The sequence below is a fragment of the Magallana gigas genome, chromosome 5, assembly GCF_963853765.1.
Source record: "Magallana gigas chromosome 5, xbMagGiga1.1, whole genome shotgun sequence".
In the NCBI taxonomy this organism is placed as follows: domain Eukaryota; kingdom Metazoa; phylum Mollusca; class Bivalvia; order Ostreida; family Ostreidae; genus Magallana; species Magallana gigas.
Genome location: NC_088857.1, coordinates 35,264,665 through 35,290,354, shown reverse-complemented (window position 1 = coordinate 35,290,354; position 25,690 = coordinate 35,264,665). Strand labels below are relative to the sequence as shown.

The window sequence follows — 25,690 nt, the reverse complement described above, 5'->3', positions numbered from 1 at the left end:
TCTGATAACTTCTTCAATACTTGTTTGTAGCTTCTAAGGAATTGTCCATGACATGGAGAGGCAGCGACAAGGAATTTGATGTCTCCTGGGACAGTATTTTTAGTTCCCAGCATCTTCTGCGGTTCGAGGTATCTGCAGGAACAGCTCAGGGGGGAAGTGATATCGTCCAATGGCAGGAGACACTGTCTACAAGGGTTACATTCCGTTTACCTAACTCAATCATCAGTACGTCTCGCCTAAAGGTGTACATGATTGTCCGAGCCATGGCAGCAGGCGGAGGTTATACCGACATAACGGGGATCATCATCCTACCAGCTTAATATTGAACATCAAATGGATGATGTCATCAGGAAGATGTTAGGTCAAAATTCCCACTGAAGATTGCTTTCAGGAAGATGAAGTCATTCAACCTTTCAGTGAAAGTATTTTCTGTTAAGTTTTATTTAGTTAACAAGTATTAATTGTTCTTACTTTATTGATTTATATTTTATACTATACTGTGGTGATTTTATACAAAGGTTTGTTTTCCCCCCTTTGTTGTTATTTCTTTGAATCAGTTCTTCCGTCCAATATTTTTTAATGAATAAAATGTCACAAGAACTTTGCATCAAAATTAGTTCTTGAATTATCAATATGTATGGAAAATTATCCACACTCTCCAGTATTTGATATCCTATGCAATCTGTGATATTTTTATGTAGTTTAAATACAATAAACTTTTATAGACTTTTATATGTTGAACTTGATTTTAGGTAGTGTACATAATGTTCTTATAAAAATAAGTACTATATTAAACCATTTCTACATGTAATTAAACCATTACTATACTGATACTACTGTATATGGCAAAAAGTGTATCAGTTGTTCACCAAAGAATTAACAGGTTAAAATCCATTCACGTATTACGTACAGTACATATATTGTTTGTAATACTGTAGAATTTAAGTCTTTCTCATAAGAATGGATTATTTATTACCGTGAAATATTTAAGATTTCAAATTACCAAAATACAACCCTAAACAAAGAAGAAAAGAATATTAAACATATTCTTATCAGCTGTTCCCCAAAGAATTGAAATTTACATGTTTAACTTAGGATGGGCTTTTTTTTTACCATAAAATATTGTAGATCTTGTACATTATTACTAGCACACGTACTTTTTACTCAGTGTAGCGGAAAAAGTTGAAGCGTCACCATCAGTAAGCGGTCTACAAGTCTTGCAATGAATTTCTCCCCTTAAGTTTTTCTCTTCTAAGAAATTTTCTATCACATTTTATTCATGTCAAATATTGTACAATTAAAAAATATGAAAACGGTCATCGTATATTCATTAGGATTTACTTTCACCCACAAAAATATTTTAAATGTCCGTACATATATTCCACCTTTTAAAAAAGTGTAATTCATGTCATGTCAAAAATTGGTACAAGAAAGTATTTTTATCGAATGCATTTTAATTTCATATTGTACTAAAAATTAATTGATTATTAAAAATAATCGTTCTCTACAGCGCAAATGGACTATCTATAGTTGATCTGCCTCTAGATAAATTTGAAATCTTTGCGTCAATAAATTTACACAGCGTTACAGTAAAACGAAAGGGCATTCGGAATATTCATTAACGACCCGTCAATCGTAACTACTCGGTCGTTTCTGTTGCGAGAAATATTTTTCGCCAGCGGAAATAGCCGAGTATGTTACAATTGATTGAAAATCTATAAATAACTATTTAAATCCTGGCGTCATTAAACCCTGTACATTATTTACAACATAATTAAATCGTGCTGGCCTAGTCGAGGGGATACTTCGTCACACATTGGTTGAACTTTAGTTTCTGGATAACTGAACAAGTGGGTTCGAATCCCACAGCGTCCCCTGATGCCATCCAGCATTTTTTTCTTTTCGTTAATTTTTTATTTATAGTACACTGTTTGGCCAGAAAAAGGTTTTAAAATTCTATTTAAAGTTTAAAAATGCCCCAACGGTTTCGAGTTCATCAGAAAAAGTTAACGTTGAAACGTGTTAAACTACACTCTCTAGACGACATACACATGTACAAACGAGAAAATACAAAGTTACAGTTTATAGTTTTAGTTATTGTTTACTTGACATGAAGAAAGTAGTACTTTCTGGGCGCCTGTAAAGTGCGAAACGAAATCGAAACGAAACGAAACGAAACGAAACTTTTTAATCATTTAATGAAACAAATTAGAAACATTAAAAAGTATAGGAATGTACATCACTTATTTACATAATTATATATTTTTGCAAATTTCGGATAATCGGCTTAAAAATTTACAGCGCCAATCTGAAACATACAGGTAGTTATATTTTAGGGTTCAAAAATTTATTTCAATGAATTTATTTTCACTTTTATGTAGTCAAAATTGATATTAGTTTTCTTTAAATTCCGTTTCGTTTCGTTTCGATTTTTGGTTTCGTTTCGTTTGATTTCGTTTCGTTTCGATTGATTTCGTTTCGTTTCGATTGGTTTCGTTTCGTTTCGTTTGATTTCGTTTCGTTTCGATTTCGTTTCGCACTTTACAGGCGCCCCGTCATACTATGGAGGTGTCACGTACCTCCTTATATTAAAATGTGATATAAGGCTCTTCAAAAAATATGTTTTCTAATGGATCTTTGTTAGATGAATATTGTCAACTCAATTCAATTTTTTCTCACTTTGAATGCAAAAGCGTTTCATATGACGATACAAACAATATATCCTGGAGAATTAACTCTTGTTATAGTCATTATTAGTTACTAAGATTATTGATGATGCATGGCATAATTTCATTTTCACCTTAAAACTACATATACATGCTGGCAATACATCGTTTTAAATATAGTGATAAACACAGCTTTACTTGTATGTTTTAGGACATATAATGATGTACTGGTATTCATCTCCAATATCGTTAAAGTTTACACAAAGTACACGTTTTCTCATTTCTAGTTACATTATTCCACGTGCATGTCTTAATTAATTAGTTATTTAGGATGACTTGTTCTAAATATTACTGATAATGGTATTGATTGCATGATAGATTGGAGTCGAGGTCATCTCTAGATATGGAAATATTATGGGTATTCAACAAGTTATGAATCATGCCTTAACAATACTATATAGATGTACAAAAACCTAAGATCCTTTTTTTGTTGAAATCGACAACTCGCAGTTTGTTAAGTAGCAAAAGGTCATGCATGCGGGGATCCAAAAGGGATGGGGTCAGGGGGTCTAGACGCACCCCTCTTGGAGAATTCAAACCTATTTAAATTCACATTGTAAATTTTACAGGTCCCATTCCCCATTAACAAAGAAAATTATCTCTCGGACACCCCCTCCGGTAAAAAGTTCTGGATCCGCACTTGAAAGAAGGTCAACAATAATTTATCATCCACATGTATTCCTGTCTCGAGTATAAATTCAATCTTTAGAAATAATCTATCGCGTGTAACATTTTTACAAAATATCAAGCAATTTTGACTCTCGGATATAAATATTCAGCAGTCTTACCAAATTTTTATTATTCTCAGTGTAACATTTACATTCACTTGATATCTACCAAGTTCCACATAAAACAATGTGGAAGTTTACATGCACGTAGCATCTTTTTTGAAGGTGGGGCAAACTTATCCGACAAAGTGTTTACATTTAAAAAAAAACAACAAACCACCATCTCCCATAAATCTTTAAAATCCTAATCCTGGGGAAGAGGACCGAGGTGGTAGCGAAAAGTGCGATAACAACCTACATTTTCCCAAAAATCTTTAAAATCCTAAACCGGGAGAATAGCGAAGGGCGCGAAAACGACATCAAACTTCAATTTTAATGTTCATTTCCTTAATTTTCCTACATTTCATTTAATCTGCACCTAGACAGTTAGGGGCCAACTCCTCCAAAGCTAAATTTTAAATTTTCTCTCCGTAAATTTAAGAGAAAATGTTTGTTGCGAGGAGGGCAGCCTCCCACCCCTGCCCACCCCTCTCTCTCTCTCCCCCCACGGCCCTCTTGATGGTGCTACGTGCCTAGTTTTTGTATAAAATTGCCTAGTTTTTACCGGTATATAAATCTAAGAGTTTTAATTCTCGAGAGTAAACGTGTTGTCAAATATTTCAAAATGTGATCAATATTTTTTAAATCGATGATGATTTATAAAGTAAAAAATATTTCTATTAGCAGAGCGTGGTTTCGATCCACGGACCTCTGGGTTATGGGCCCAGCACGCTTCCACTGCGCCACTCTGCTTAATGCATATATCTATCAACATATACTCAATTGTTAAGGATTGCATCAGATTCTTGAATACAAGGTGTCAACATGATAGAGTTACCTCTCTTAAAATTCATAAGGACTGTTTGTTTATGAACATTCAAATAATGAAATGAAAAATATACATTTAAACAAATACGCAATTACAACAAGATAATGTGCTATTTAAGTGGATAGTTTAATTATTTAAAAAAAAATTAATTTAAGAAGGATATTGGTACTTTTCATTTGGGAAGCAAATATGTTAAATTTAATGTACAAATATGAAAATATGTAATATCTGTCTATAAAGCTATAATTTATAAGTTGTTGAAATTAAATTCCTCTTTAGGAACTACTTAAATATACACGGACATGTGTACGTCCTATGAAAATAAAATTCCGTTGGAAATGTTGACAACCGTACCTCAGAAATTATATATTACAATGTATTTTTTTGGAAAATGATCACCTTAATATTTATATATATGGCTTATAGGGAAATTAAACCAGCTTATTGGAATTGCCGTTCTATGAGCGGATCCTGATTTTTTTCTAGGGGAGGTCCGAGGAATAATTATGTTTGGCGGAGGAGGTTGGTTGGGTGGGGTCGAAGACCTATTTTCGGCCGGTGATGTAACAGTAAATTTAATGGAATTAGTTCGATTTTGTTTAGTGCAGGGGGAATCCACCAATCTTGATCCCATCTAGTTCCTTGCATGTGCTCTTGTAAAAAAATTTAAAAAAAATCTGACTCTCTTTATGTAAAACTATATTATAAATATAGAAGGTACATGGTGTATGATTTAAAAAAAAAAATGTTTGTTATTTTGTTATTTTGTAATTTTGTGCAGCTATTATGCAATTATTGTATAAGTAAGATTTGAAATACATGTAGGCTATATGTTTGCCACAAAAGGATAATTTAATGAAAAATAGGAGTAAAGACCTGAGGGTCCATCCTTGGGGGGGGGGGGGGGGGGGGAAAGGGTGTGGGGTCAGTCCTTTCTTCAAGCACTTCATATAGATCTAACAGTTTTTGGGTGGATCAAGAATAAAGGTGATAATCTGATCCGATACTCGTTTATTAAAAAAAAGACGGCATTTAAAGAGAATCCAGGAAGAAGGGGAACGATTAGTTTAATCATTTTGATTATCTTAGTATACCATTTCTTTATATTTGAATTAAAGGTGCAAATACTAGTGAAATCTCGCTAAGCGTTAAATGCTTAGCACTCGATACCGTCAATAATAAACCCTGCTGTACGTATCGGTTCTGTAGTGTAGTGGTTATCACGTCTGCTTCACACGCAGAAGGTCGCGAGTTCGAGCCTCGCCAGAACCTGTATTTTTTTTTTTCAACTTTCACAAGTAAAACAAAAGTACTCCTGTAATGATATTTAATCTTCTTTTAGATATCATTTCGTGATTTTCATTTCTTTTCATTTTTGAAGTGACACTTTGACATTTCCATTGAACTAATACACACTCTCAAATTCATTTGCAAATCGTTTCGAACATTAATAGCTTTGCGTTACGATGTACAAAGTACACCACGATATTGATAAAAGGAGATCGTATTTCTCTCGTAGATGAGGAAACGTTGCTCCATTATTAGCAAAGATTCACTGAGTCATCATGCCCTGTTCATTACTTTTTATTGAACCTTTCCTTCCTCTTATGGTGGGTTTAATTTGAATCTTTAAAAGTGCATATGTTTGTCAGTACAGGTCAGATTAGACCTGTTGTAATAGGCATCGAAAGATGAATTTTAAAAAGGTATTTAGATACAATGAAATTCGACTACTTTTATAATTTTTATCACCATAATGCATCCATTTTGAACACGTAATTGCCAATTATATAATGGCGGCCTCACTTTCTATTCCGCCCTGAAATATATATAATAAGCATTTAGTATAATATAGTGCATGTTATATACAACATGGTACAAGTACACGCTTACCCCCATAAAATGCATGTACAATCGCAATTTCATAACAAAATATCGGGTTCTGAATTAAATTTTCTTTTTTTTCCTCCACTTTATGACCGCTATTCACAAGTAGAAAATGCCTATGTACATGTTATTATATATGTTTAACGTTGTTGAACAATACTTTTTCTGCCCCCCCCCCCCCCAACTACCCCTTAAAAAGAGAATAAATCAAAAGCCTCTCGCATTTTCAACGTGTAATTACAGACTAATGCAAATAACAAATGCATGTCATAGATACGTGTATATTCATAATAATTCTGAAAGAGAATGGTGATTGCAAATTAAGGTTTTTTTTAAACTAACATCCGTTTTATATAGTATGATGCAGATTTAATTATATACCCTGAAAGTGGGAGTAATTCAAACATATATGCATTGTATATAATGTACATCTATTTTAGGTCAATTTAGGTGTTCACGGCTTATTTCTTCCCTACTCCATTCGATAACACACGGTTTGTGTTTACTAAACAGGGAATACTATACTTATATATACATATCCTCTTCACACTTATCGACAATGACTTTAAATAATTTTTCTTATCAAAGTGTTTCCGACAAGTTAAGTATATGCATGTAACAGGGCCTCGTTATGGGATTACACTCTAATCTTGAAATAAACAGTGAACGAGTCAAATTATACAAGATAAATATCACGTCTGAAAGGGGATGGCGAGAAATTAACAAAGGTTCTTTTTAAATTATTTAAAAATTCACGATTGATTGAAATGATCGCATTAGGTATGAGGTGTAAGGAGAACGAATATTATGTGTATCATTGGACATTCAGTGTAACCATCATATAAGAGGGTTTTTTTTTTCTCTCCATGCAAAAGCGACAGTTCCCATTTATTATCGATTCTGACTTGAGCTTGGTAATAATGCTAATACGAGGAATACTTTGCTGTGTACCGTAAATTTATAATGAAAAAGCTTTGAGGTAAGTCATCTTAACTTTTTTATATTACCAAACGATTTTTATATTCGACGTTGTTGCTTGGTTTGCTCGCTAATTAATAAACAAAGCATGAGCGTCTTTTAAAAGCCACTTAATGTTTATGTTGATTTTTTTTAAAGTTCTACACAAGCACGTGGCATGACGATTTTTGTTACAACTTGACCGAATAGTGATCTTTGACATTTTGCAGGAAAAGGTGAGAACTAAAATTTTCGAAGAGTAATCTTCGATTTTTGAAACTTTTAATGGTTATACATGCACTTTGAATAAGAGAATTAATGAAAATCTTAGCAAAATTATCGATCCTTAAAAATCGTTAAATTCGATATTCGTTTAATCTCCTCTCGGGCGACAGGGTGCGTTTACATGGTCAGTCCACATTCCTGTTAGCCCATTATATGTAATATCAAATGCACCAGAAGCATATAGATGTAAATCGCCCTTTGATTCAGACCACCATGTAAAGGCGGTGTTTATATATACATGTATGTGTTGTAGCCATTGCGGTCATTGATATCAGTAACTCTCCCACCCTATCCTTGTAGATGAGCTGTAGCAACATGCACCGAGCCGCTTTCTGTTGCTACATTGTGTAGAATGATTTATGATAGTACTTCAGAACATTGTTTGTGTTTTCAGCTTTCAATTTATGGGTTGCAGACGACAGGCTGGTATTTCAATATAACAAGGTAAGACACTATCACTCAAGGTTTACCTATGGTAAAGTCGATAATTAGTTTGGTAGACGGGAAAAATGTCATTTTAGAAACAAAATGAAATGAACGATCGAACACAAAGCTTGTTTGGATGTTTTAAATTTTCAACTGGATGACTTGTCACGGATTCTCAGTTCAAAGAGTTCGCTCAAGTACCTGTGAATAATTAAAAAGCAGATTAGTCAAACAAGTTAAGCCGCCTAGAAGCAGCTTTCCTTGTATAATCCATAGTGGTCGCTGTGTTGCCATTACATTTGTAATATATGCATCGTCATCCTTGAGACGGTTTTGAAATCACATTGTTATGTATGGAGTTATATCGAAATCAGATCATGTAATTTAAATACCTCAGCTTTTAAGATAACACAGTAATAAACAAAGGCCACTGAGCTATAAATCTAGGCCCATAAAAGATCAATGTATTTTTAAATATGTTTAGAAGACTCAAGCAAATCAGTTTAAATGTTAGACATACGCCAATGTACATTATAACGGATTTTTGTATACATGTTTATATCCTATAAACATATATAATGTTTTACACAATAAGATACTACATGTATTATGCATGCATTCATCTTTACAAGTGACATACAAAATTTCGCTAAAAACTAATATTTAATATAAATTGATCATGCAATGCATGTCAAGATGGTATCGTGTCATCAGAGTGCAAGTATTTCATTAACTGCGTGTATGTTTGCCTAATTTTACACTTAACTTTCAGCAACGCTAAGAAAATATTTAAATGTTAATATCGCTAACTTTTATCTACAGCGTTAAAAATCACAAACAAATTCTCAATCCCATATAACCAGCATTTTGATGCATGTTTTTTTTTTCTCTATATAAATTTGTAGACCGGTGTCAAGTGCATTGATATGATGTAAAAACCGGTACCTGCATAATTGTAATTGAATTCTTCCAATACCGTCATTTGCAGTCTGTATTTTAAATTCAATGTTTTATGAAAGTTTCTTCGTTCGAGGTTTATGTATAGTCTTGCTTGTGATAATGGATTGTTGTTCACACATAATTTTTTAATGATATCGGCGGCTGTTTTCGTCTCTACACCATACATCCTCTTAAAAATACAAAGCACTAACTTCCCGTTTCTTAAGAAGTGTGCACATCGCTACCCACAAATAACCATAAGCCGTGTCTCCCACGCTTTTAATATACTGTGGTGGAATCAAATGTATTGTTTTTTTTCTGTCTCTCCCTGTATTCAGTCAGTATTTATATAAGATTTTATGACGACTGACATCCTTTTGCAGAGAAAAAGCTTTCAGCGATGGCCGCCGAAAGAATTAGAACCAAGAAATTATTGGCCGAAGTTACCAAAGATTTAACACCTGAACAAATCAACGGTAAGTCGGTTTTAGTATTTAAAAAAATTGTTGAATACAAATATGTTATGTATTCAAAATGATTGCATATAAAAAAAGAAGTGCTTTATTCTTTAGTTGATTGTGCACAGATTATACCAGGAAACAGTTTTTTTTTCTTTTCCTGAACAAAAGAGCCACAATGTTAAACATTACGAAGGTCCTTGAAATGCTTTTTATTTGTATGAATGAATTATTTTGTAAATATACAAGTATACGTTGCTGTACCTCTCAGTCTGTCAGATATAAAGGCATAGTTCAGCATGATGCTGTGATGTGTGGTGTAGGTTTAGTACAGCATCATGCTGTGATGATATGGTGTAGGCTTAGTACAGCATCATGCTGGGATGATATGGTGTAGGTTTAGTACAGCATCATGCTGTGATGATATGGTGTAGGCTTAGTACAGCATCATGCTGTGATTATATGGTGTAGGCTTAGTACAGCATCATGATTTGATGATATGGTGAAGGCTTAGTACAGCATCATGCTGGGATGATATGGTGTAGGTTTAGTACAGCATCATGCTGGGATGATATGGTGTAGGTTTAGTACTGCATCATGCTGTGATTATATGGTGTAGGCTTAGTACAGCATCATGATGTGATGATATGGTGAAGGCTTAGTACAGCATCATGCTGGGATGATATGGTGTAGGTTTAGTACAGCATCATGCTGTAATTATATGGTGAAGGCTAAGTACAGCATCATGCTGGGATGATATGGTGTAGGTTTAGTACAGCATCATGCTGTGATTATATGGTGTAGGCTTAGTGCAGCATCCGGCTGTGATGATATGGTGTAGGTTTAGTACAGCATCATGCTGTGATGTGTGGTGTAGGCTTAGTACAGCATCATGCTGTGATGATATGGTGTAGGCTTGATACAGCATCATGATGTGATGATATGGTGAAGGCTTAGTACAGCATCATGCTGGGATGATGTGGTGTAGGCTTAGTACAGCATCATGCTGTGATGATATGAAATAGGAATGCTGCATGGTTGACAACACTGCGCTCCTCATTATCCATTGTTCATGCATCTGTCAAGTTATTAAGACTTGGTTGCTATACATGTAAATGATACTTAGATCTAAATTTAGATGTATGACTTATTTGTTGTGTCATGATAAAAAATTTGAAAACTTAACGTCGATTTTAGAACCTTTAAATTATCTGATAGTATAAAGAAGTAAAAGCGATAAAGAAAACCCAGAGAGAGAGAGAGAGAGAAAGAGAGAGAGAGAGAGAAAGAGAGAGAGATCTTGATTTTCAAATATCCATATCATTGTATACTTCAAGAAAATTTATTACCAGCATATTGAAATGTCTCGACCAAATGCAATAAAATGACATCGCAATGATGACACAGTATATATCAGTAGCGGGATTATGGAGCACGTTATCTATCTTCCAGCTTCCTATTGCATGCCTTTTGTGATTAATCGTGTTTGGTTGTAGAGTTCAAGAAAGCCTTTACCGCCATTGATGTGAACAAAGATGGTAAAATCTCAAACAAAGAACTCGTTGAGGCTGCAAAACTGTTGGGTATCACTATAACAGGGAAAGAGGCCAAAGACCTGATCAAGAGTGTCGATCTCAACAGTAAGTATGGAAACTAATCAATTAGATCCGTGTGTTGTTCTGGTATTTATACATGTATGTAAAAGCTATTTTGTACAAATATATTAGTTGTGAGCCATACTTTCATCCATCATTCCAACGTCTGGCTATTTTTTTGCAATATGCACAAAGACCATCAAATGAATTCGGTATTAATTAATTTGGAAGAAATGCAATGAAGTCGAGAGCATTTATAACGAATTTCTAATTAATAATTGTAATTTCCACTGCAATTTTTCATCCTTTTCAGTGTGACGTAGGCCTGTCTATTTCATTGTAGGCCACCCAGCCATTGCTCTTTGAAATTAACACGATTTGTCTGGATTTTGAGCTAAGACTACTCAATCGGTGTATTTAACTTGTTTTGACGCAAGCAATAGATAGTTACGTCCTACTGAAAGTCCAAGGCCTTGTTAAAATGGTTCTATTATCAATTATTACAAAATACCATCGTCAGTTGCATGGAGCTTTATTGCGTTGTGTTATAGATGGATGTAACAACTAAGTATATCTTTACAGGGATCATCAAATGAAATAACGTTTATCAAAGCATTTCTTAAATACATTAACAAACACTTAATAGTTTTTCTTTACAATTTTCAGAGGACGGTAACATAGGATTCGAGGAATACATCCTTCTTATGAAAGACACGTTTCTACAAATAGAGTTGAACTGTGAACGATACAAAGCTTCCTTTATGCTGATAGATACAAATAAGGATGGCGTAATTTCATTTGAGGAACTTGTACGAGCTTTAGCCTTTAAAAAGGAACAATATGATCTGAACAAAGTTCGCGAATTATTTAGTTCAGCAGACGCAGATAATGACGGAATTATCAATTTCAAAGGTAATATGGGTTGTTTGTTTGTTTGTTTTTTCGTTTTTTTTTGTATGCAAGTTGTGAAAGTTATAATAATCTCTGTCCAAAAATCACATCTTTTGCAAGAAAGGCTTTACGTTTAATGATGCATCCCATGCTTATCTTAATTTTTATTTTTTCTGCAATTAATCTTCTACGAGTTTGGGAGTTTAAAAAATCCATTTAATTTGTTAACAATATCATAATTAACGAGTGATTGTTGAGAGAGCAATTTTGGCGTATGAATTGAAACCATTAAAAAAAAAACGATATAGTGTTAAACTGGCAAAGACGATGTTTTTATTACATTGTACAATACTCTATTATACACATATGTACTTTTATTCTTTTATGTGGTGAATATTAAAAACTTTTTTTTATTTCTTTTGTACAGAATTTGCTACATCATCGTTACCAACAGTTGTATTTGAAGAGAAGTGATGAACGCATGCGTAAAGAAATGATGTCACGCCATAACATTGAATAACATTGAATTCAAATACATGTATATGTATATATTTTGTTGTGTTTCATGTACATTCCCATCTACGGAGTTATTCGGTATGGAATCTTTCATTCAAATATTCGGTATGGAATCTTTCATTCAAAATATGAAATATACCTTAAAATTATTTTTTCCTGCTTAACACATTATAAACATGTACATGTAAATACAGTTAAACTTATTTATATCGCGCTTCGAAATCTCGTTCACCATGTAAACAACGAAGTGTGCGGGATGTCCAAACCTTTGTTTCTCTATTTGTATTAATCTCAGTGATATCCGAGGTTTTCCCCCGGGCCTGGAGTTCGGGAAAAAGAGACTTTAGTTGGCTGTGTTTTGTTACAACGATAGTAGGTCATTTCATGCAAATTTAATTTGCAATTTGCTTGGGAGACTTTGAATATTATGAAAAGTACATGTACATAATTATATATATATATATATATATATATTTATTATTGTCTGAATTTAACTTAATTTCTTAATATATTTTAAATGTTTTCTTGCATTGAAAATTTACCCCTTTTGTTATCTGTGTATTTTTTGTGTTGATAAGTACAAACAAGATGCCCATGGGCCACATCGCTCACCTGAGCAACAATAGGCATGATAAAATCAGCTTTATAGAGTCATAATACAAAATATATGGACAATGTGGTATAATACATGTAGATCCTGTATAAAATAATCCGGTTCCTCCTGGACGTTCTTGTATTTAAAATCAAGTTCCTTTTCTAACAGGATGATTTTATAGTCATATCACATTTAGCATTGCAGTTCTCAAATAGACCCTAAACAATTTTTTATATACAGGAAATAAACCTACATCAAAATCTGAACCCCTTGTGAGGCCGAATAATCGTCCAAGGACCAAATTTTAAACAATTTCAAGGAATCAGCAATATGTAAAAATGCTTGCATATATAAAGCAAAAGCATATAAAATAACATTTCAGGTTTGGTGAATAATAAAAATGTTTTCCTTTATATAGCTGGATTCACATTGTGGCCCCACCATACTCCTAAAGATTTTTATTGAACAAATTTGAATCTACACTATCTGAAGTTGCTTTCACTAAAGTTACAGCTTTTCTAAGCAAATGTGTTTTTGAAAAAAGATATATATATATATATATATATATATATATATATATATATATATATATATATATATATATATATATAATATATATATATATATATATACACTCGTCCATTGTGGCCCCGCCCTACCCCCGGGGGTCATGATTTTCACAACTTATAATCTACACTACCTAAGAATGCTTCCATATAAATTTCAGTATTCCTGACTTAATGTTTTTTTTAAAAGAAAATTTTTAGAGATTTTCTCTACATATCCCTATGTAAAAATTTGACCCGTCCACTGTGGCCCCACCCTACCCTCGGGAGTGATGATTTTCACAACTTTAAATCTACACTATCTGAGGATGCTTCCACACAGGTTTTAGCTTTCCTGGTTTTATGGTTTCTGGGAAGAAGATTTTTAAATATGAACTCTCTCTATTCCTAAGTAGAAATTCGACTCCAACATTGGGGCCCCACCCCACATCCGAGGTTCATTATTTTCACAACACTAACTGAGAATGCTTCCTCACAAATTTCAGTCTCCCTGATCTAATGGTTTCTGAGAAGAAGATAGATTTATAAAGATTTACTCTATATATTCCTATGTAAAAATTTAACCCCTGTTTGTGGCCCACCCTACCCCCGAGGGTTATGATTTTCACAACTTTGAATTAACACTACCTGAGGATGATACCACACAAGTTTCGTCATTCCTGGCCAAATGGTTCTTTAGAAGAAGATTTTTAAAGATTTACTCTAAATATTTCTATGTTAAAACTCGACCCCTATTGTGGCCCCACCCTACCACCGGGGGTCATGATTTTCACAACTTTGAATTAAAGCTACCTGAGGATGCTACCACACAAGTTTCGCCATTCCTGGCCAAATGGTTCTTTAGAAGAAGATTTTTTAAAGATTTACTCTAAATATATTTCTATGTTAAAATTCGACCCCTATATATTGTGGCCCACCCTTCCCCCGGGGGTCATGATTTTCTCAACTTATAATTACCCTACCTGAGGATGCTACTACACAAGTTTTAGCATTCCTGGCCTTACAAAATGTGATCAGAATTGCTCAGGCGAGCTTAAATCTAAAAGGTTAAGAAATTCTACTCTATTTTCTAGTGTCTATCACACTGAAGATACTGTGTACATATTCGCAGGCATAGAAATCTGATATGTTTTCTAACACATTTCTATTTCTGTCAATTGTCACTTTTTAAAATATATAATACACAAACCTTTCTGTGGAGAGCACTTCAAATCGATATACGATAAAAATCTAAGAATTCTTTGTTGATACATCTCTGAGATACTGACCAGAAGTGAAAACAAGTTTATCCATTCGGACGTTCTCGGAACTTCTCGATCAATTTTTTTTCGACATTAAAACCTGGGAATTTTCATGTCGTTGGTAATGCAACCATTTTCACAGACTTTTCTTTTTTAGCAGAGAGTATAGAGGGGGCGTTTGAAAAGTGAAAACTCGGGGTTTTTTTATTCAGGAATGAATATTGAATACTAGTTATTAAGCATAACTCAATTCCAAAAAAAAAGAACCATCTTGAGATAACGTAAAGTAGGACTTCACCAAAATATTTAATCTAGGTCCGAAAACACTAGTACTTGAGGAAAGGGTTAACGGAAAAGGTGGAACCATATAGACTATAAAGACCCACTAAATTGTTTTATGCCTTTTATAATTTAATCTAGCACGTACAGGTAAGTATGTTGTTCGTGCCAATTTAAGAGTTGCTGTCAGACTTCTCATAACGGTTCGTATATCGTTATTTGAAAATACATTTTTAACAGACGGACCAACTTCCAAATCATACGAACTTCAAAGTGTCTTCCCTTTATACGTAAATTGATACTTTTTTATCAGAGAATCAAACATGCAATCACAGCATAGTACGCTGTCATACAAGGACGACCAAAACTAACTAAAAGTCAACTTGAGGTCAACAGTGAGACATAAGAGGACCCTGGGTGTAATGAAATATATCATCTGATGAGTTCGAACTAATGGTTCCAACACATCATCATACACATAACGGACATTTTTTAATTAGGTACGGTTTATCTCGATAATATCAATTACACGGAGAACAATGGTTATTAAATCGTCATCCCGTTGTAAGGATCGGCGAACAATTGCATTGGATGGCTGTTTACGTCCTTGTGGACAATTTAAAGTGCCCAGCCCCGTGGTTCCCACGGAAAATTTGAAAACAACAAGGCAGTATTGGTCATAAACGTCATTATAGTGCTTTGGGTCAACCTACTGCAATAAAACTCCTACAGAATTTTTTTTTATTAAGGAGGCTGGATGGTCAATAAATTAGCCATCAAATTTACCTAAAATTTTAATAATTATATATGTTTTTTTTTAGCTATAAACTTTTATTACGAAAGGAAAATTCCATATTTTTTCATTTTAAATTTGGATATTTTTCTATATTCATATATTATATACATTTCGCTCTTCTTTTAAAGGAGATCAGTTAATCAAAAAATGGCCACAAGCATCGAGCCCCCTCAAAAGCTCAACTACATGTAGCTATCATTAAAATGACTTCAACATTGCATTAACTTGACAAGCTAAAACGTAGAAAATATAACAAGACCATAATTTTTATCATATACAAAATAATAATTAAAAAAGTCTAATCAATTCAAGTCATTTTTAATCATTAATTTTACATACATTTTACATACATATGATGTCAGATATATTAGGTAAATCGTTAAGGTAAATTGATGTAACGAAAGTAAAAAAGGTTATTAGTTCATCATAATCGCTGAATTGTTATTCTCTGGGGGAAATTCCCTTTGGTTTAAAAACTAAAAATTCATTCTTCCTTTATATTTATAAAAGGTCGTTGTATGATAATTATTTTTAGAAAGTGTCAATATTCAACAAACTAAGAACACGCGTCAATGCAATTTGGCTGACAAGATTGACCATGCCCCTGTGGCTCAATATCAGAATGTAACTTAATTAATTTTAATTAAACACTGCATGATTTTATGGTGTCAATGGTTGAAAATGAAGGAACGGTGAGTACAAAGTTGAATGACCTGTAAATTCTCGGATACAAAGCTTATTTTTTTTTTACCAACAATATCAATGTATACCAGTATAACTAGAAATTCAATATTCCACTTTATTGCATCGCACCATACTGGCAATGGTTGATGTTCTATTACATCTTGAATACATCAATGGCTTTGTGTTAATAAAAAACAACAAAAATAACATAATTAAACAATGAAAACAGATCCTTGCTATCAGAATCTAACATCAGTAAGTATTGCGGTTATTTGATTGGTTGTGACAATGAAAGTTGATCACAAGAAACGGGAAGTGGTCCTCTTTTTTTGGGATGGTGGTGGTTGAAATAGTACTTTCTTTGCAAGAAGAGAATCTAACATTAGAAATCCCCACTTGTTAAAACTGCTTTAAATTCTGAAATATAAACCAATAAAAAATTAGATTTGTCAGACATGAAGGCTAATTATTGATAATAAGATACATAAATGGTTTATGCCGCAAGTAGAAATTGTTGGTACATGTATAATCTCTGTATCATTTGGTTATGTATATATCCTAAGTTGTGTTCTAGTATCACAAAACCGAAACTATTTTTGAAAAACTCTGATAAAGTATGCCACATATATCTATGTATTTTTTAAAAATCCAAATATAACGTACCATCAAAACTAATGACTCCGTCACCATTTTTATCAGCTTCGTGAATCATGGCTTCCGCTTCAGCCTCCGGCATTTCAGATCCCATAGAACGCAATACGGTCTTCAGTTCCTTCTTTGTAATGGAGCCGTCACCATCCAGATCAAATTCATTAAACTTAGCTCGTAACATTTCATCTTCGTAATCAATCTCAACGCTTTCCCCAGCCATAAGTTTTTCTAGTTGAGGGAATGTTATATAGCCTTCTCCTGGTTAAAAAAAGCAAAATAATAATAAATAGTTATTATAACTCACCATGCAGAAAGCAGTGTTCTATCTGTAAATGTAACATTACATTCGTTTTACTTTAGAATCAAGTCATTGTTTTTATCTTACTATCAGTGTTTATTGTTCGGAGGACTTTTTCTATGTCTTTGAGGGTTTTGTTGACTCCCATCTTTTTGGAAGCTCGAACCAACTCGTGCTTAGAGACCTTGCCGTCACCATTCTCGTCGAATGATTTAAAAATTTTCAATAATTCTGAAAATAAATCAACAGTTTATAGGTTTTGACCATTTTTTTCGTTTGCCACTTAAATACCGGTATATAGATAAATAACTTTTTTATTATATAATTTTTAGTAATTCTTTTGAGTAATTAACCAAAGGTGTCAGGGATGATCCTCTTTGCCAGCGACCAATGCAAAAACAGGCTCTATACGGTTAGGTTATATATGAAATAAATAGTGTGTGTATGAACCGTATTAGACGAATACTGTTAACCAACAAGTTAATAATTCCAAAAACTTTTTGATAGTTTTGATAGATTTTATTATCACACTCTTAAGTATATTTTTAAGATCGGCGATGGCATCCATTGTACAACGGTTACCTTTAACTTAGACTGTGTTAGAATGGGAATAGGTGTTTTGCATGTTTGTTTTCAAAACACAAGTGTCGCTGTATATTCCAATATATTTTGATTACATCGGCATTTTAAAATTACCAAAATCGATTCAGTTCACATATTTTCAACATTCTATTCCATCAATTGAATTCAAAAATCGTTATAAAGAGATACCTGCTCGTTTTTCTTTTGGCAAATGGTTTTGCTTTACAGATACTCCAATTTCCATGATTTCACCTCTTCTTCTCTGTGCCTATTTTCAAACTTAGGCGCATCTGATGAAAGGTTAAATTACAGTAACGTTTAAAGTCTCAAACGTCTTACTAAGATTGTAACTCTGTGATTGCAAGACAATTACAGTTGGTCATACACACAAAGAATGTCTAAAGCATGTACGTTCATAAACACTTTGGTAACGTTACTGACGCACGAGGATATCCGAGTCTCGAGTTATAAATAAAAGAATAGATTAGTTTTTGGGTTGAGATTTGATATACCGATAAAGTTACAAATCGGGCTTTTATCAAATGAAGAATTAAATAAATGACCTCGACTTTTAATTCGTCATGCCCCATAAAAGGGTTTGACAGCTTGACTGGCATCGAAGACCTAACTTAGTAGAATTAGGGCTTTTTATTTACGCTTCGACTAGCCAATCTAAAGGCAATTGGAGTGCTTGATCGAGAGGTACTTACAGTATTTAAATACTTCTCTATTGACTTTTTGAAGTAACAACGTTTAATTAGTATTAATCAAAAGAATAAAGCTTGATTATGACAACAAATTTTTGTAGCATGGATTTACCTGATGACTTAAAAATAAAAAGTGGAACAGAAGGTCAATAATCCCTTCTAGTTGATTGTCAACTTTTTAAAAATAGATGTGTAAAGATAACCTTATATGGACATATCCTTAATTATCATGATTTATCAAACATCGATAAACTATTTTGAAAAATTACAGCCTTGAAAACTAATTTATCCCTGTTTAAAAGTAAAATAAATATATTCGATAGCCCAGCACATAAATAGGGACAAGCAAGAGCAAGAGAATAAAATTCAATGTACATTGTAAATACTGTAGCTTCATTCTTCATAAAACTATCATCATTTATATATTTACTAAGATCCACTCTCTATGAATCCATGTGTTTGACTCAGAAATCGAATAACTCCAATTTTTTTTCAGTGCTCAATCCCACTTTTAAGACAGCAATCATATTCACGTGACACTGCATTTTCCAAAACAACTCGGTTTGTCTAAATATGGATTAGTTTACATGATGGTGTTCACTGTGTCACTTTAAATTATCAATTTTATTTTTATTTTTTTATTTTATTTGATTTATTTTATCTGATTAAAGATATATACAAACATAACATTTTCTGCAAATTTGTAAAAAATACTTGAATTTAACGATAAGGAAAGTTTCATAAAGTTTGAAATAATTTTGGTTGTATCTCTAAGGACGTAATAACGAGACGCCAAGTCGAAATAACGAGAAACAAAGTCGTAATAACGAAATATATTTAGTCGTTATAACAAAATAATTTTGTCGTTCTTAAACTTATAACGATCCCATTGTAAAAAACTAACGCCTGCAAAATTTCTTTGTGGTTAAATCCTTATTAAAAATAAAACTTTACAAGATCGTCTACTATTTCGTCCATTTTTGTTGTTTGGTTAAGATGTGTATAACATGAGGCTATATTGAGGCTATATCGTACGTTTGACATATTATTTCAATATAATGACTTAGTATGATCTCGTACGTATGTCGTTTTTACGACTTATTTTTTGTCGTTTTATCGACTTATTATCTCGTAGGTACCAACTTACTATCTTGTATGTACGTACGACTTTTTAACTCGTACGTACGACATATTATCTCGTTATAATAACCTAACATCTCATACGTACGACTTGTTATCTCGAAGGTACGACTTAGTTAACATTTTGGCAGCAATAAACTTTTATACTTACATACATATACATTATTGTTAATATTAAGTTAAATAAGTTAACTCTTTTTCCGAGCCACGAGTACGCATTAGTCCAGTGCTTATCCCGGGATTCCGTGGTGCTACGTGGATGAGAGTCATTGACTGCACCTAGATGAGACACCAGTCCATCGCACGTAATCCCCCAGCGTATGCTGATATCCATTTTCAGCTAGGTGGACTGAGATAATGTAGATAAAGTGTCTTGACTTAGTGCACAACACACAACATCAAGTGACCACAGCGGGGTTTGAACCAGTGACCTTAGGGCGTTCACTTTTTAATTTAAATAGAAAATCATTTATAAAAAAGGGAACATGATTATATACTTTGCAATGGCTCTTTTTTAGAGCCATACACTGTTCAATGCCTTTATCGCCCGTTTCAATAAATTGACACCATCATATCCAGTAAGCTAAAGAAAGGTAAATCTTGTATCTATTTGTTATGTACATTAAAACTGCTTGTAAGAGAAAAACGTAAAGTAACTAGAGGTACTGTGAGCAAGCTCACAATTGATACCCTCCGCTAAGAAAAAAATCATAACGCACATATTTTTGCTATTATAGAAAATATTGGATGAATCTATTTTACTGTCCATTTTCTATAAATAACAACTGCTCTATTTTTTAAAACTGTTAATGCTAATAGGAGTAAACAAACCAATTTCTATCCTTTAATTCCATTTTATTTTAAGTTAACTGTTAATGCATGAGGACATTTGCATCCTTCCGTTAACAACCATGACTTGAATCAAACAAAATCCACATGTCAAGCAGCCATTTAATATTTAAACATTTTAAATTATTGGTATACTGAGCCCGATGTTTTTCCAATTTTTTTTTTCCACATATTTTCCCCCCAAAAAAATTTCATCGGGGCAGGCCATTTTCAGAGAGACAGGAATGAAAATCTAAAAATAATTTTATGTGGCCTGAGAAGAGCAAGATTTGTCTCAAATTTAAGCTTCTAATATTTCCATTAATACAAGACATGACACAGACAGAATTTAGCATTTTTGAAACAATGACCTTGAACTTCCTCAATTGACCTTGGGTCAAGGTCATGACACACCCTCAGGTCATAAGCAATTTTTGTGTGAAGTGAGAACATTCAATGCTTCTCAATAAGAAAGATATGGACCGGACACGAATTTTGCATTTTTTCTGCCAGTGAACTTGACCTTGCCCGAATGACCTTCTGTCAAGGTCATGACACACCCTCAGGTCAAAAGCAATCTTTGTGTGAAGAAAGAACTTCCAATGTTTCTCCATAAGAAAGATATGGACCGGACACGAATTTTGCATTTTTTCTGCCAGTGACCTTGACCTTGCCCAAATGACCTTGGGTCATGGTCATGACACACCCTTAGGTCATAAGCAATCTTTGTGTGAAGTAAGAACTTCCAATGTTTCTCCATAAGAAAGATATGGACCGGACACGATTGCACAGACAGACGGACAGACAGACAGACGGACCGACGGACGGACGGACGGACAAGGTGATTCCTATATACCCCCCCAAACTTTGTTTGCGGGGGGTATTATAAAATAGATGGTAAAATGAAGAATTTTCCAAAAAATGTAATAGAAAATTATGTTTAGAATGAAGTCATGTTTGCATGTTTTATTACTTTGTCATGTAATAGCATGTAAAATATATCAATTTCGCTCTGCATGGACATAAGCTGCCTGCGGAGATATTTTCCTATTAAAAAAAAAAGAAGAAAATGTGCCATTTTCATCATTTATGACTACATCGTAGGATTATGACGAATTGTCGAAGTCTTTATTATCTTTTGAAAATAAAATAAACGTTCATTTACATTTACAGGTGTTCAAGATGATATATATAGATTTTCATAACCTTAAAACAAATTTAGAATTTTAAAAGAGAATGTATCTTTTTTTTTTAACTACAAGGTCTTATTAATATGTAAAAATGGAAGAAAAAAAATCTCAGTACATGCATAAGAACCCAGCCTTTTATTCATAATCAGCTTAAATTTATCAATTGGTTAGTATCAAATGTTAGAGTGTAATCATTTTATTACAAAAACACTTTATTAAAATATAAATAAAAATTCCATATGATTGACAATCATCCTTTCCGTTGTGAGAAAAAATAATGACGTTATCTTGAGTTTGTTAGAAAAATAAAATGGTCTTATTTGATTTATCTGATACTGTTACGTGTAAATATTATATGTCTAGCATGGTCTAGTAAGTAAAGATTTCAGAAATATCTAAATATAATAAGCCTGAGAATGATCCTTTCTTAAAAGTTAATTATCATTAGGCTATTTTTGCATTATAAAACATCAGGATTTACTTTCAGTTCCCAGATAGTATATATTATGTTCACTAAGCAAAGGAAAGGTTTCCCGAATAAATAACACATAAACAATTATTATGTTATGGTTAAAAAGTGACTTTTGGCACATCAAATTCTATTAAACAATTGTTATCTCACTTAACACTCCACTTCGAGGAGATAGTAATTGTAGTGTAAGGGCGAGAAGAAATAGAAAACAGGCTCAGTCTATGTACATCCCCTCCTTGTATAAACATGTCAAGTTACATAACAATGTATTATTATATAATATAACATTCAAATATACAATATAGTTATACACATGTAATTGATATATAATTTAAAAAATATTATTTGTGAATTGTAGAAATATACGTATTTTAAGAATTATGCTTAAATAAAACAAGTTAAACATCCAAAGAAGTAAAGAAAAAAAAATATACAGTCAATAGAATAAATAGATGACTATCATATTTACAGGTTGCATTCTACATCATAATATGAATAATAAAGAAAATTTAATTATAGGTAAACTTAAACTATGTTAGTGTGTACCACTTTAAAGAAAATTTTTTTTTACCATTGTCTGTACTATTTCTTATGATGTAATGTCGTGATACTATTCGGCTTAGATATAATTTTTTCCAATTATTTTGATATTTTGCTCATAAAACTTACCTCTCCGTTCATTCACATCAAATTGATTTTTTGTATCATATTCTGTACTATTTAGAGTACATGATGTGATGTCGTGTTACTATATGACTTAAAATCTGATTGTTTTCAAATTTGACTCATAAACCTATATACCTCTTTGTTTATTGAAATCAACATACACCAGCTTTCGTCTTATCATAAGATAAGCCAGCTTGGACCAGATCACAAACTTAACTTTATGTTCCAATGTGATTAAAGTCCAAGACGACTGCACATAATTTTTGATGTTATGCATAGAAAAAAACAAAACAGCACCGGAAGTGAACAAATGTCATTTTATTGAAGTAAATGACGGGAAGTAAAGAACATATACACAAACAAGGGGGTGGGCATAGATTGGAAAACAACTGACTATTGTGTAGTCTTTGGCAGTATGTTATGTCATGCAATATGTTGACAAAGATATTGCATAGTCATTGCTGGAGTTGTATTCTATGTGTACATAGACTGTACAATATACTGTGAGTTTATGTATTGGGTCAGTCTTTATGAGTTTTAAAAATTTGTGAAGAGTATGATATTTTCCCCTTGTAATTTGTACATACTGAAATTCTGACCTTTAAGAATGTGAAAAATAAAATATGAAAATAAAAATATATTAAATTCACTTTCCTCTTTTTTTTCTTCTTTTTTTTTTACAACATTTTTATTTTCATCTTATCATAATGCTGTTCGTTCACAACAACATCAAAAATGACATTCTAAATTAATTCAAAATTAACTGGTCAACAATTTTTTTAAAGAAAGAAAAAATCTCATTATGTAGAACAACAATCCCCTTAAATAAACACTTCAGATTTTGATCTATTATGATGCCAAATTAATGCAAATATATAAAAAAGTACATCGTAAAAATTAATTGTATAAATAGAACAGATTTTTGTGACGCAATGAAAATTAATTCATTACAGTGACAGGTGGGTACATGTTTTATGAGGTTTTTCATTCTAAGTTTAACACTAACTACAACTTTATTCATATTAAGGACTTGAAAATACAAACAATTTATAATACATCCAGCTGTTACGTGACTCATAGAAAAGTGTGTAATATATAGAACATAGTGTACACAAATAATAAAGTACTTCGACAAGAAAATTTCAAACAGTTTTACAAAACATTTTAAATAATTCATAATGGTTAACTTTGTATTCTTATCCATTAATACAAAGCACCAGAATATGATAAGCATTTTTTCTGGAATATACATGTATATATTTAGTGAAAGAACAAAAGGATAATCAGAGCACAACGCTTATAAAATGATCTAATATGATGTATAATATTTCATAACACTTTTCAAATAAAGAAGTTAGTAGAATAAATGGTATGCATCGAAAACAATGTTTTTGTATCGAGAAACATAATGGTTTAACCATTATCATATCACATACAATAATACAAATACAATGTACATTGGGTCTTTGAAATCTCTATTAGTTGACTTGATTCCATATAGATTTTACAAGTTTCTTATTATCATTCATAATATGAACCAGTAGACGCTCTCTATATAACTACATGTATTTTAATTTTAAATTTGAAACCTTCATGTAGCCCCATCTTGATATTCATAGATCAATATTTAAAGAATGAAAATCGAAATACAACCTTTTTTCCCGAATCATAATACCGATCATTATTGTACAAAAGAATTAAATATTGCACTTAATATTTTGTATTTCATGTAAATTAGGTCCCTGGAATCTCCACGGGGTATTGTACAAATGTACTTTGTATGAATAATATTGAGATTTGAAGACAAGCTCTTTTTATATTATGCCTTTTTTTTACGAGAAATTTTCTTACATGTTAGAATGTTAATTTCAGAACTCAATCCAAATAATGCTCATTTAAAAAAAAAAAAAACTTAGCAAAGGAAAGATATTCGCTTATTTCTATAACAAATTGTTAGACTGAAAATTTTAAAAAAGGCATTTTAAAATCTAGTTCATTGTTGAAATTTATACCTTGTATGGCTCAATCATTGTTTTGGGGGCTATTTTGTTAAAAAAAAGCCGACCCAAACATACTGAATTTCTTCCACATCAGAATACTTTCAAAGTTACACCACGAATATATACTAGTATGTAGATCGTTACAATCCATCTGTAGACTATTTAGAGATATTTATAGATTTATAGATATTGGGTCACTGTTGGAGCAAATAAGAATCTACACTGCATCAAAAAAATACTCCTATTGGTTTTCTGTTGCAGTGGTCCATGAGAAGTTCATTGACTTTCACACTATTTCATGGTTTTCACTTTTTATTCCACTTCAACAAAGAGTATGACCCTATTCATTTGCTTGAATAGATTTTGATATCAACAAGGTTTGGATATCATAATTTGTTTTTGAAATCAGCCCACAGATTCTAGAGAAGAAGGATGGACAGACTAACTGAAACTGGTGCCTGACAAAATATGGTTAGGAAAGTTCATTTTAGCTTGAAGCTCAGGTAAACTAACTTGAGGCCACTGCACTTAAATTCCAATTATTCGCGTTAGCTAAGATAGAATCAATAACTCCGACTTGTAACATTACAGTATGCCCTGGACAATGAAAATACAATATTTGTTGTTGAGCACAAACATGCATGTTTTAAATTATAAAATACTAGTATGTTGTTGAGTAACAAAAAAATATTAAATCGATTAAAAATGTCAAGCTTTAC

General features: G+C 32.5%; 3 protein-coding genes and 2 non-coding genes across 6 annotated transcripts in view; 3 read left to right on the top strand and 2 right to left on the bottom strand.

Annotated features, from left to right (window-relative positions):
* Positions 1-732, top strand: part of LOC105338964 (uncharacterized) — a 38,166-nt gene extending 37,434 nt beyond the window's left edge. Inside the window, exon 53 of the mRNA XM_066085214.1 lies at positions 31-732. Within this exon, the coding sequence (XP_065941286.1) occupies positions 31-320 (290 nt within the window). The 3' untranslated portion in view covers positions 321-732. The remainder of the gene's footprint in view (positions 1-30) is intronic.
* Positions 733-4,174: 3,442 nt separating this feature from the next.
* On the bottom strand, positions 4,175-4,246 carry Trnam-cau (transfer RNA methionine (anticodon CAU)). The gene has a single exon. It is a non-coding gene; the product is annotated as a tRNA-Met (tRNA).
* A 1,275-nt stretch (positions 4,247-5,521) lies between these two features.
* Positions 5,522-5,594, top strand: Trnav-cac (transfer RNA valine (anticodon CAC)). Its single transcript has one exon. It is a non-coding gene; the product is annotated as a tRNA-Val (tRNA).
* A 1,236-nt stretch (positions 5,595-6,830) lies between these two features.
* LOC105344068 (uncharacterized) lies at positions 6,831-12,595 on the top strand. Of its 2 annotated transcripts, XM_011451648.4 has the most exons (8): positions 6,831-6,937; positions 7,085-7,188; positions 7,326-7,402; positions 7,846-7,895; positions 9,200-9,292; positions 10,771-10,914; positions 11,536-11,781; positions 12,188-12,595. In XM_011451648.4, the coding sequence occupies exons 5-8, from the start codon at positions 9,217-9,219 to the stop codon at positions 12,232-12,234; spliced, it is 513 nt and encodes a 170-aa protein (XP_011449950.1). In that variant the 5' UTR covers positions 6,831-6,937; positions 7,085-7,188; positions 7,326-7,402; positions 7,846-7,895; positions 9,200-9,216; the 3' UTR covers positions 12,235-12,595. The 2 variants fall into 2 exon arrangements, with proteins under 2 accessions (XP_011449950.1, XP_011449951.1); XM_011451649.4 differs by lacking the exons at positions 6,831-6,937; positions 7,085-7,188; positions 7,326-7,402; positions 7,846-7,895 and adding an exon at positions 9,010-9,120.
* Positions 12,596-16,538: 3,943 nt separating this feature from the next.
* LOC105344067 (calmodulin) lies at positions 16,539-18,363 on the bottom strand. The gene is made up of 4 exons (XM_011451646.4): positions 18,158-18,363; positions 17,474-17,617; positions 17,101-17,346; positions 16,539-16,854 (listed from the first exon to the last, which is right to left on the bottom strand). Exons 1-4 carry the CDS (start codon positions 18,210-18,212, stop codon positions 16,820-16,822), a joined length of 480 nt encoding a protein of 159 aa, XP_011449948.1. The 5' UTR covers positions 18,213-18,363; the 3' UTR covers positions 16,539-16,819.
* Between the last annotated feature and the right edge of the window lie 7,327 nt (positions 18,364-25,690).

Excerpts from the sequence above, each read along its gene's own strand:
- LOC105344068 (XM_011451648.4), top strand. The coding sequence starts at position 9,217 with ATGGCCGCCGAAAGAATTAGAACCAAGAAATTATTGGCCGAAGTTACC. Across the intron at positions 10,915-11,535 it reads CAAGAGTGTCGATCTCAACA|AGGACGGTAACATAGGATTC; the intron begins GTAAGTATGGAA and ends TACAATTTTCAG. Across the intron at positions 11,782-12,187 it reads CGGAATTATCAATTTCAAAG|AATTTGCTACATCATCGTTA; the intron begins GTAATATGGGTT and ends TCTTTTGTACAG.
- LOC105344067 (XM_011451646.4), bottom strand. The coding sequence starts at position 18,212 with ATGGAAATTGGAGTATCTGTAAAGCAAAACCATTTGCCAAAAGAAAAA. Across the intron at positions 17,347-17,473 it reads CCGAACAATAAACACTGATA|GAGAAGGCTATATAACATTC; the intron begins GTAAGATAAAAA and ends TTTTTTAACCAG. Across the intron at positions 16,855-17,100 it reads CGGAGTCATTAGTTTTGATG|AATTTAAAGCAGTTTTAACA; the intron begins GTACGTTATATT and ends TTTATATTTCAG.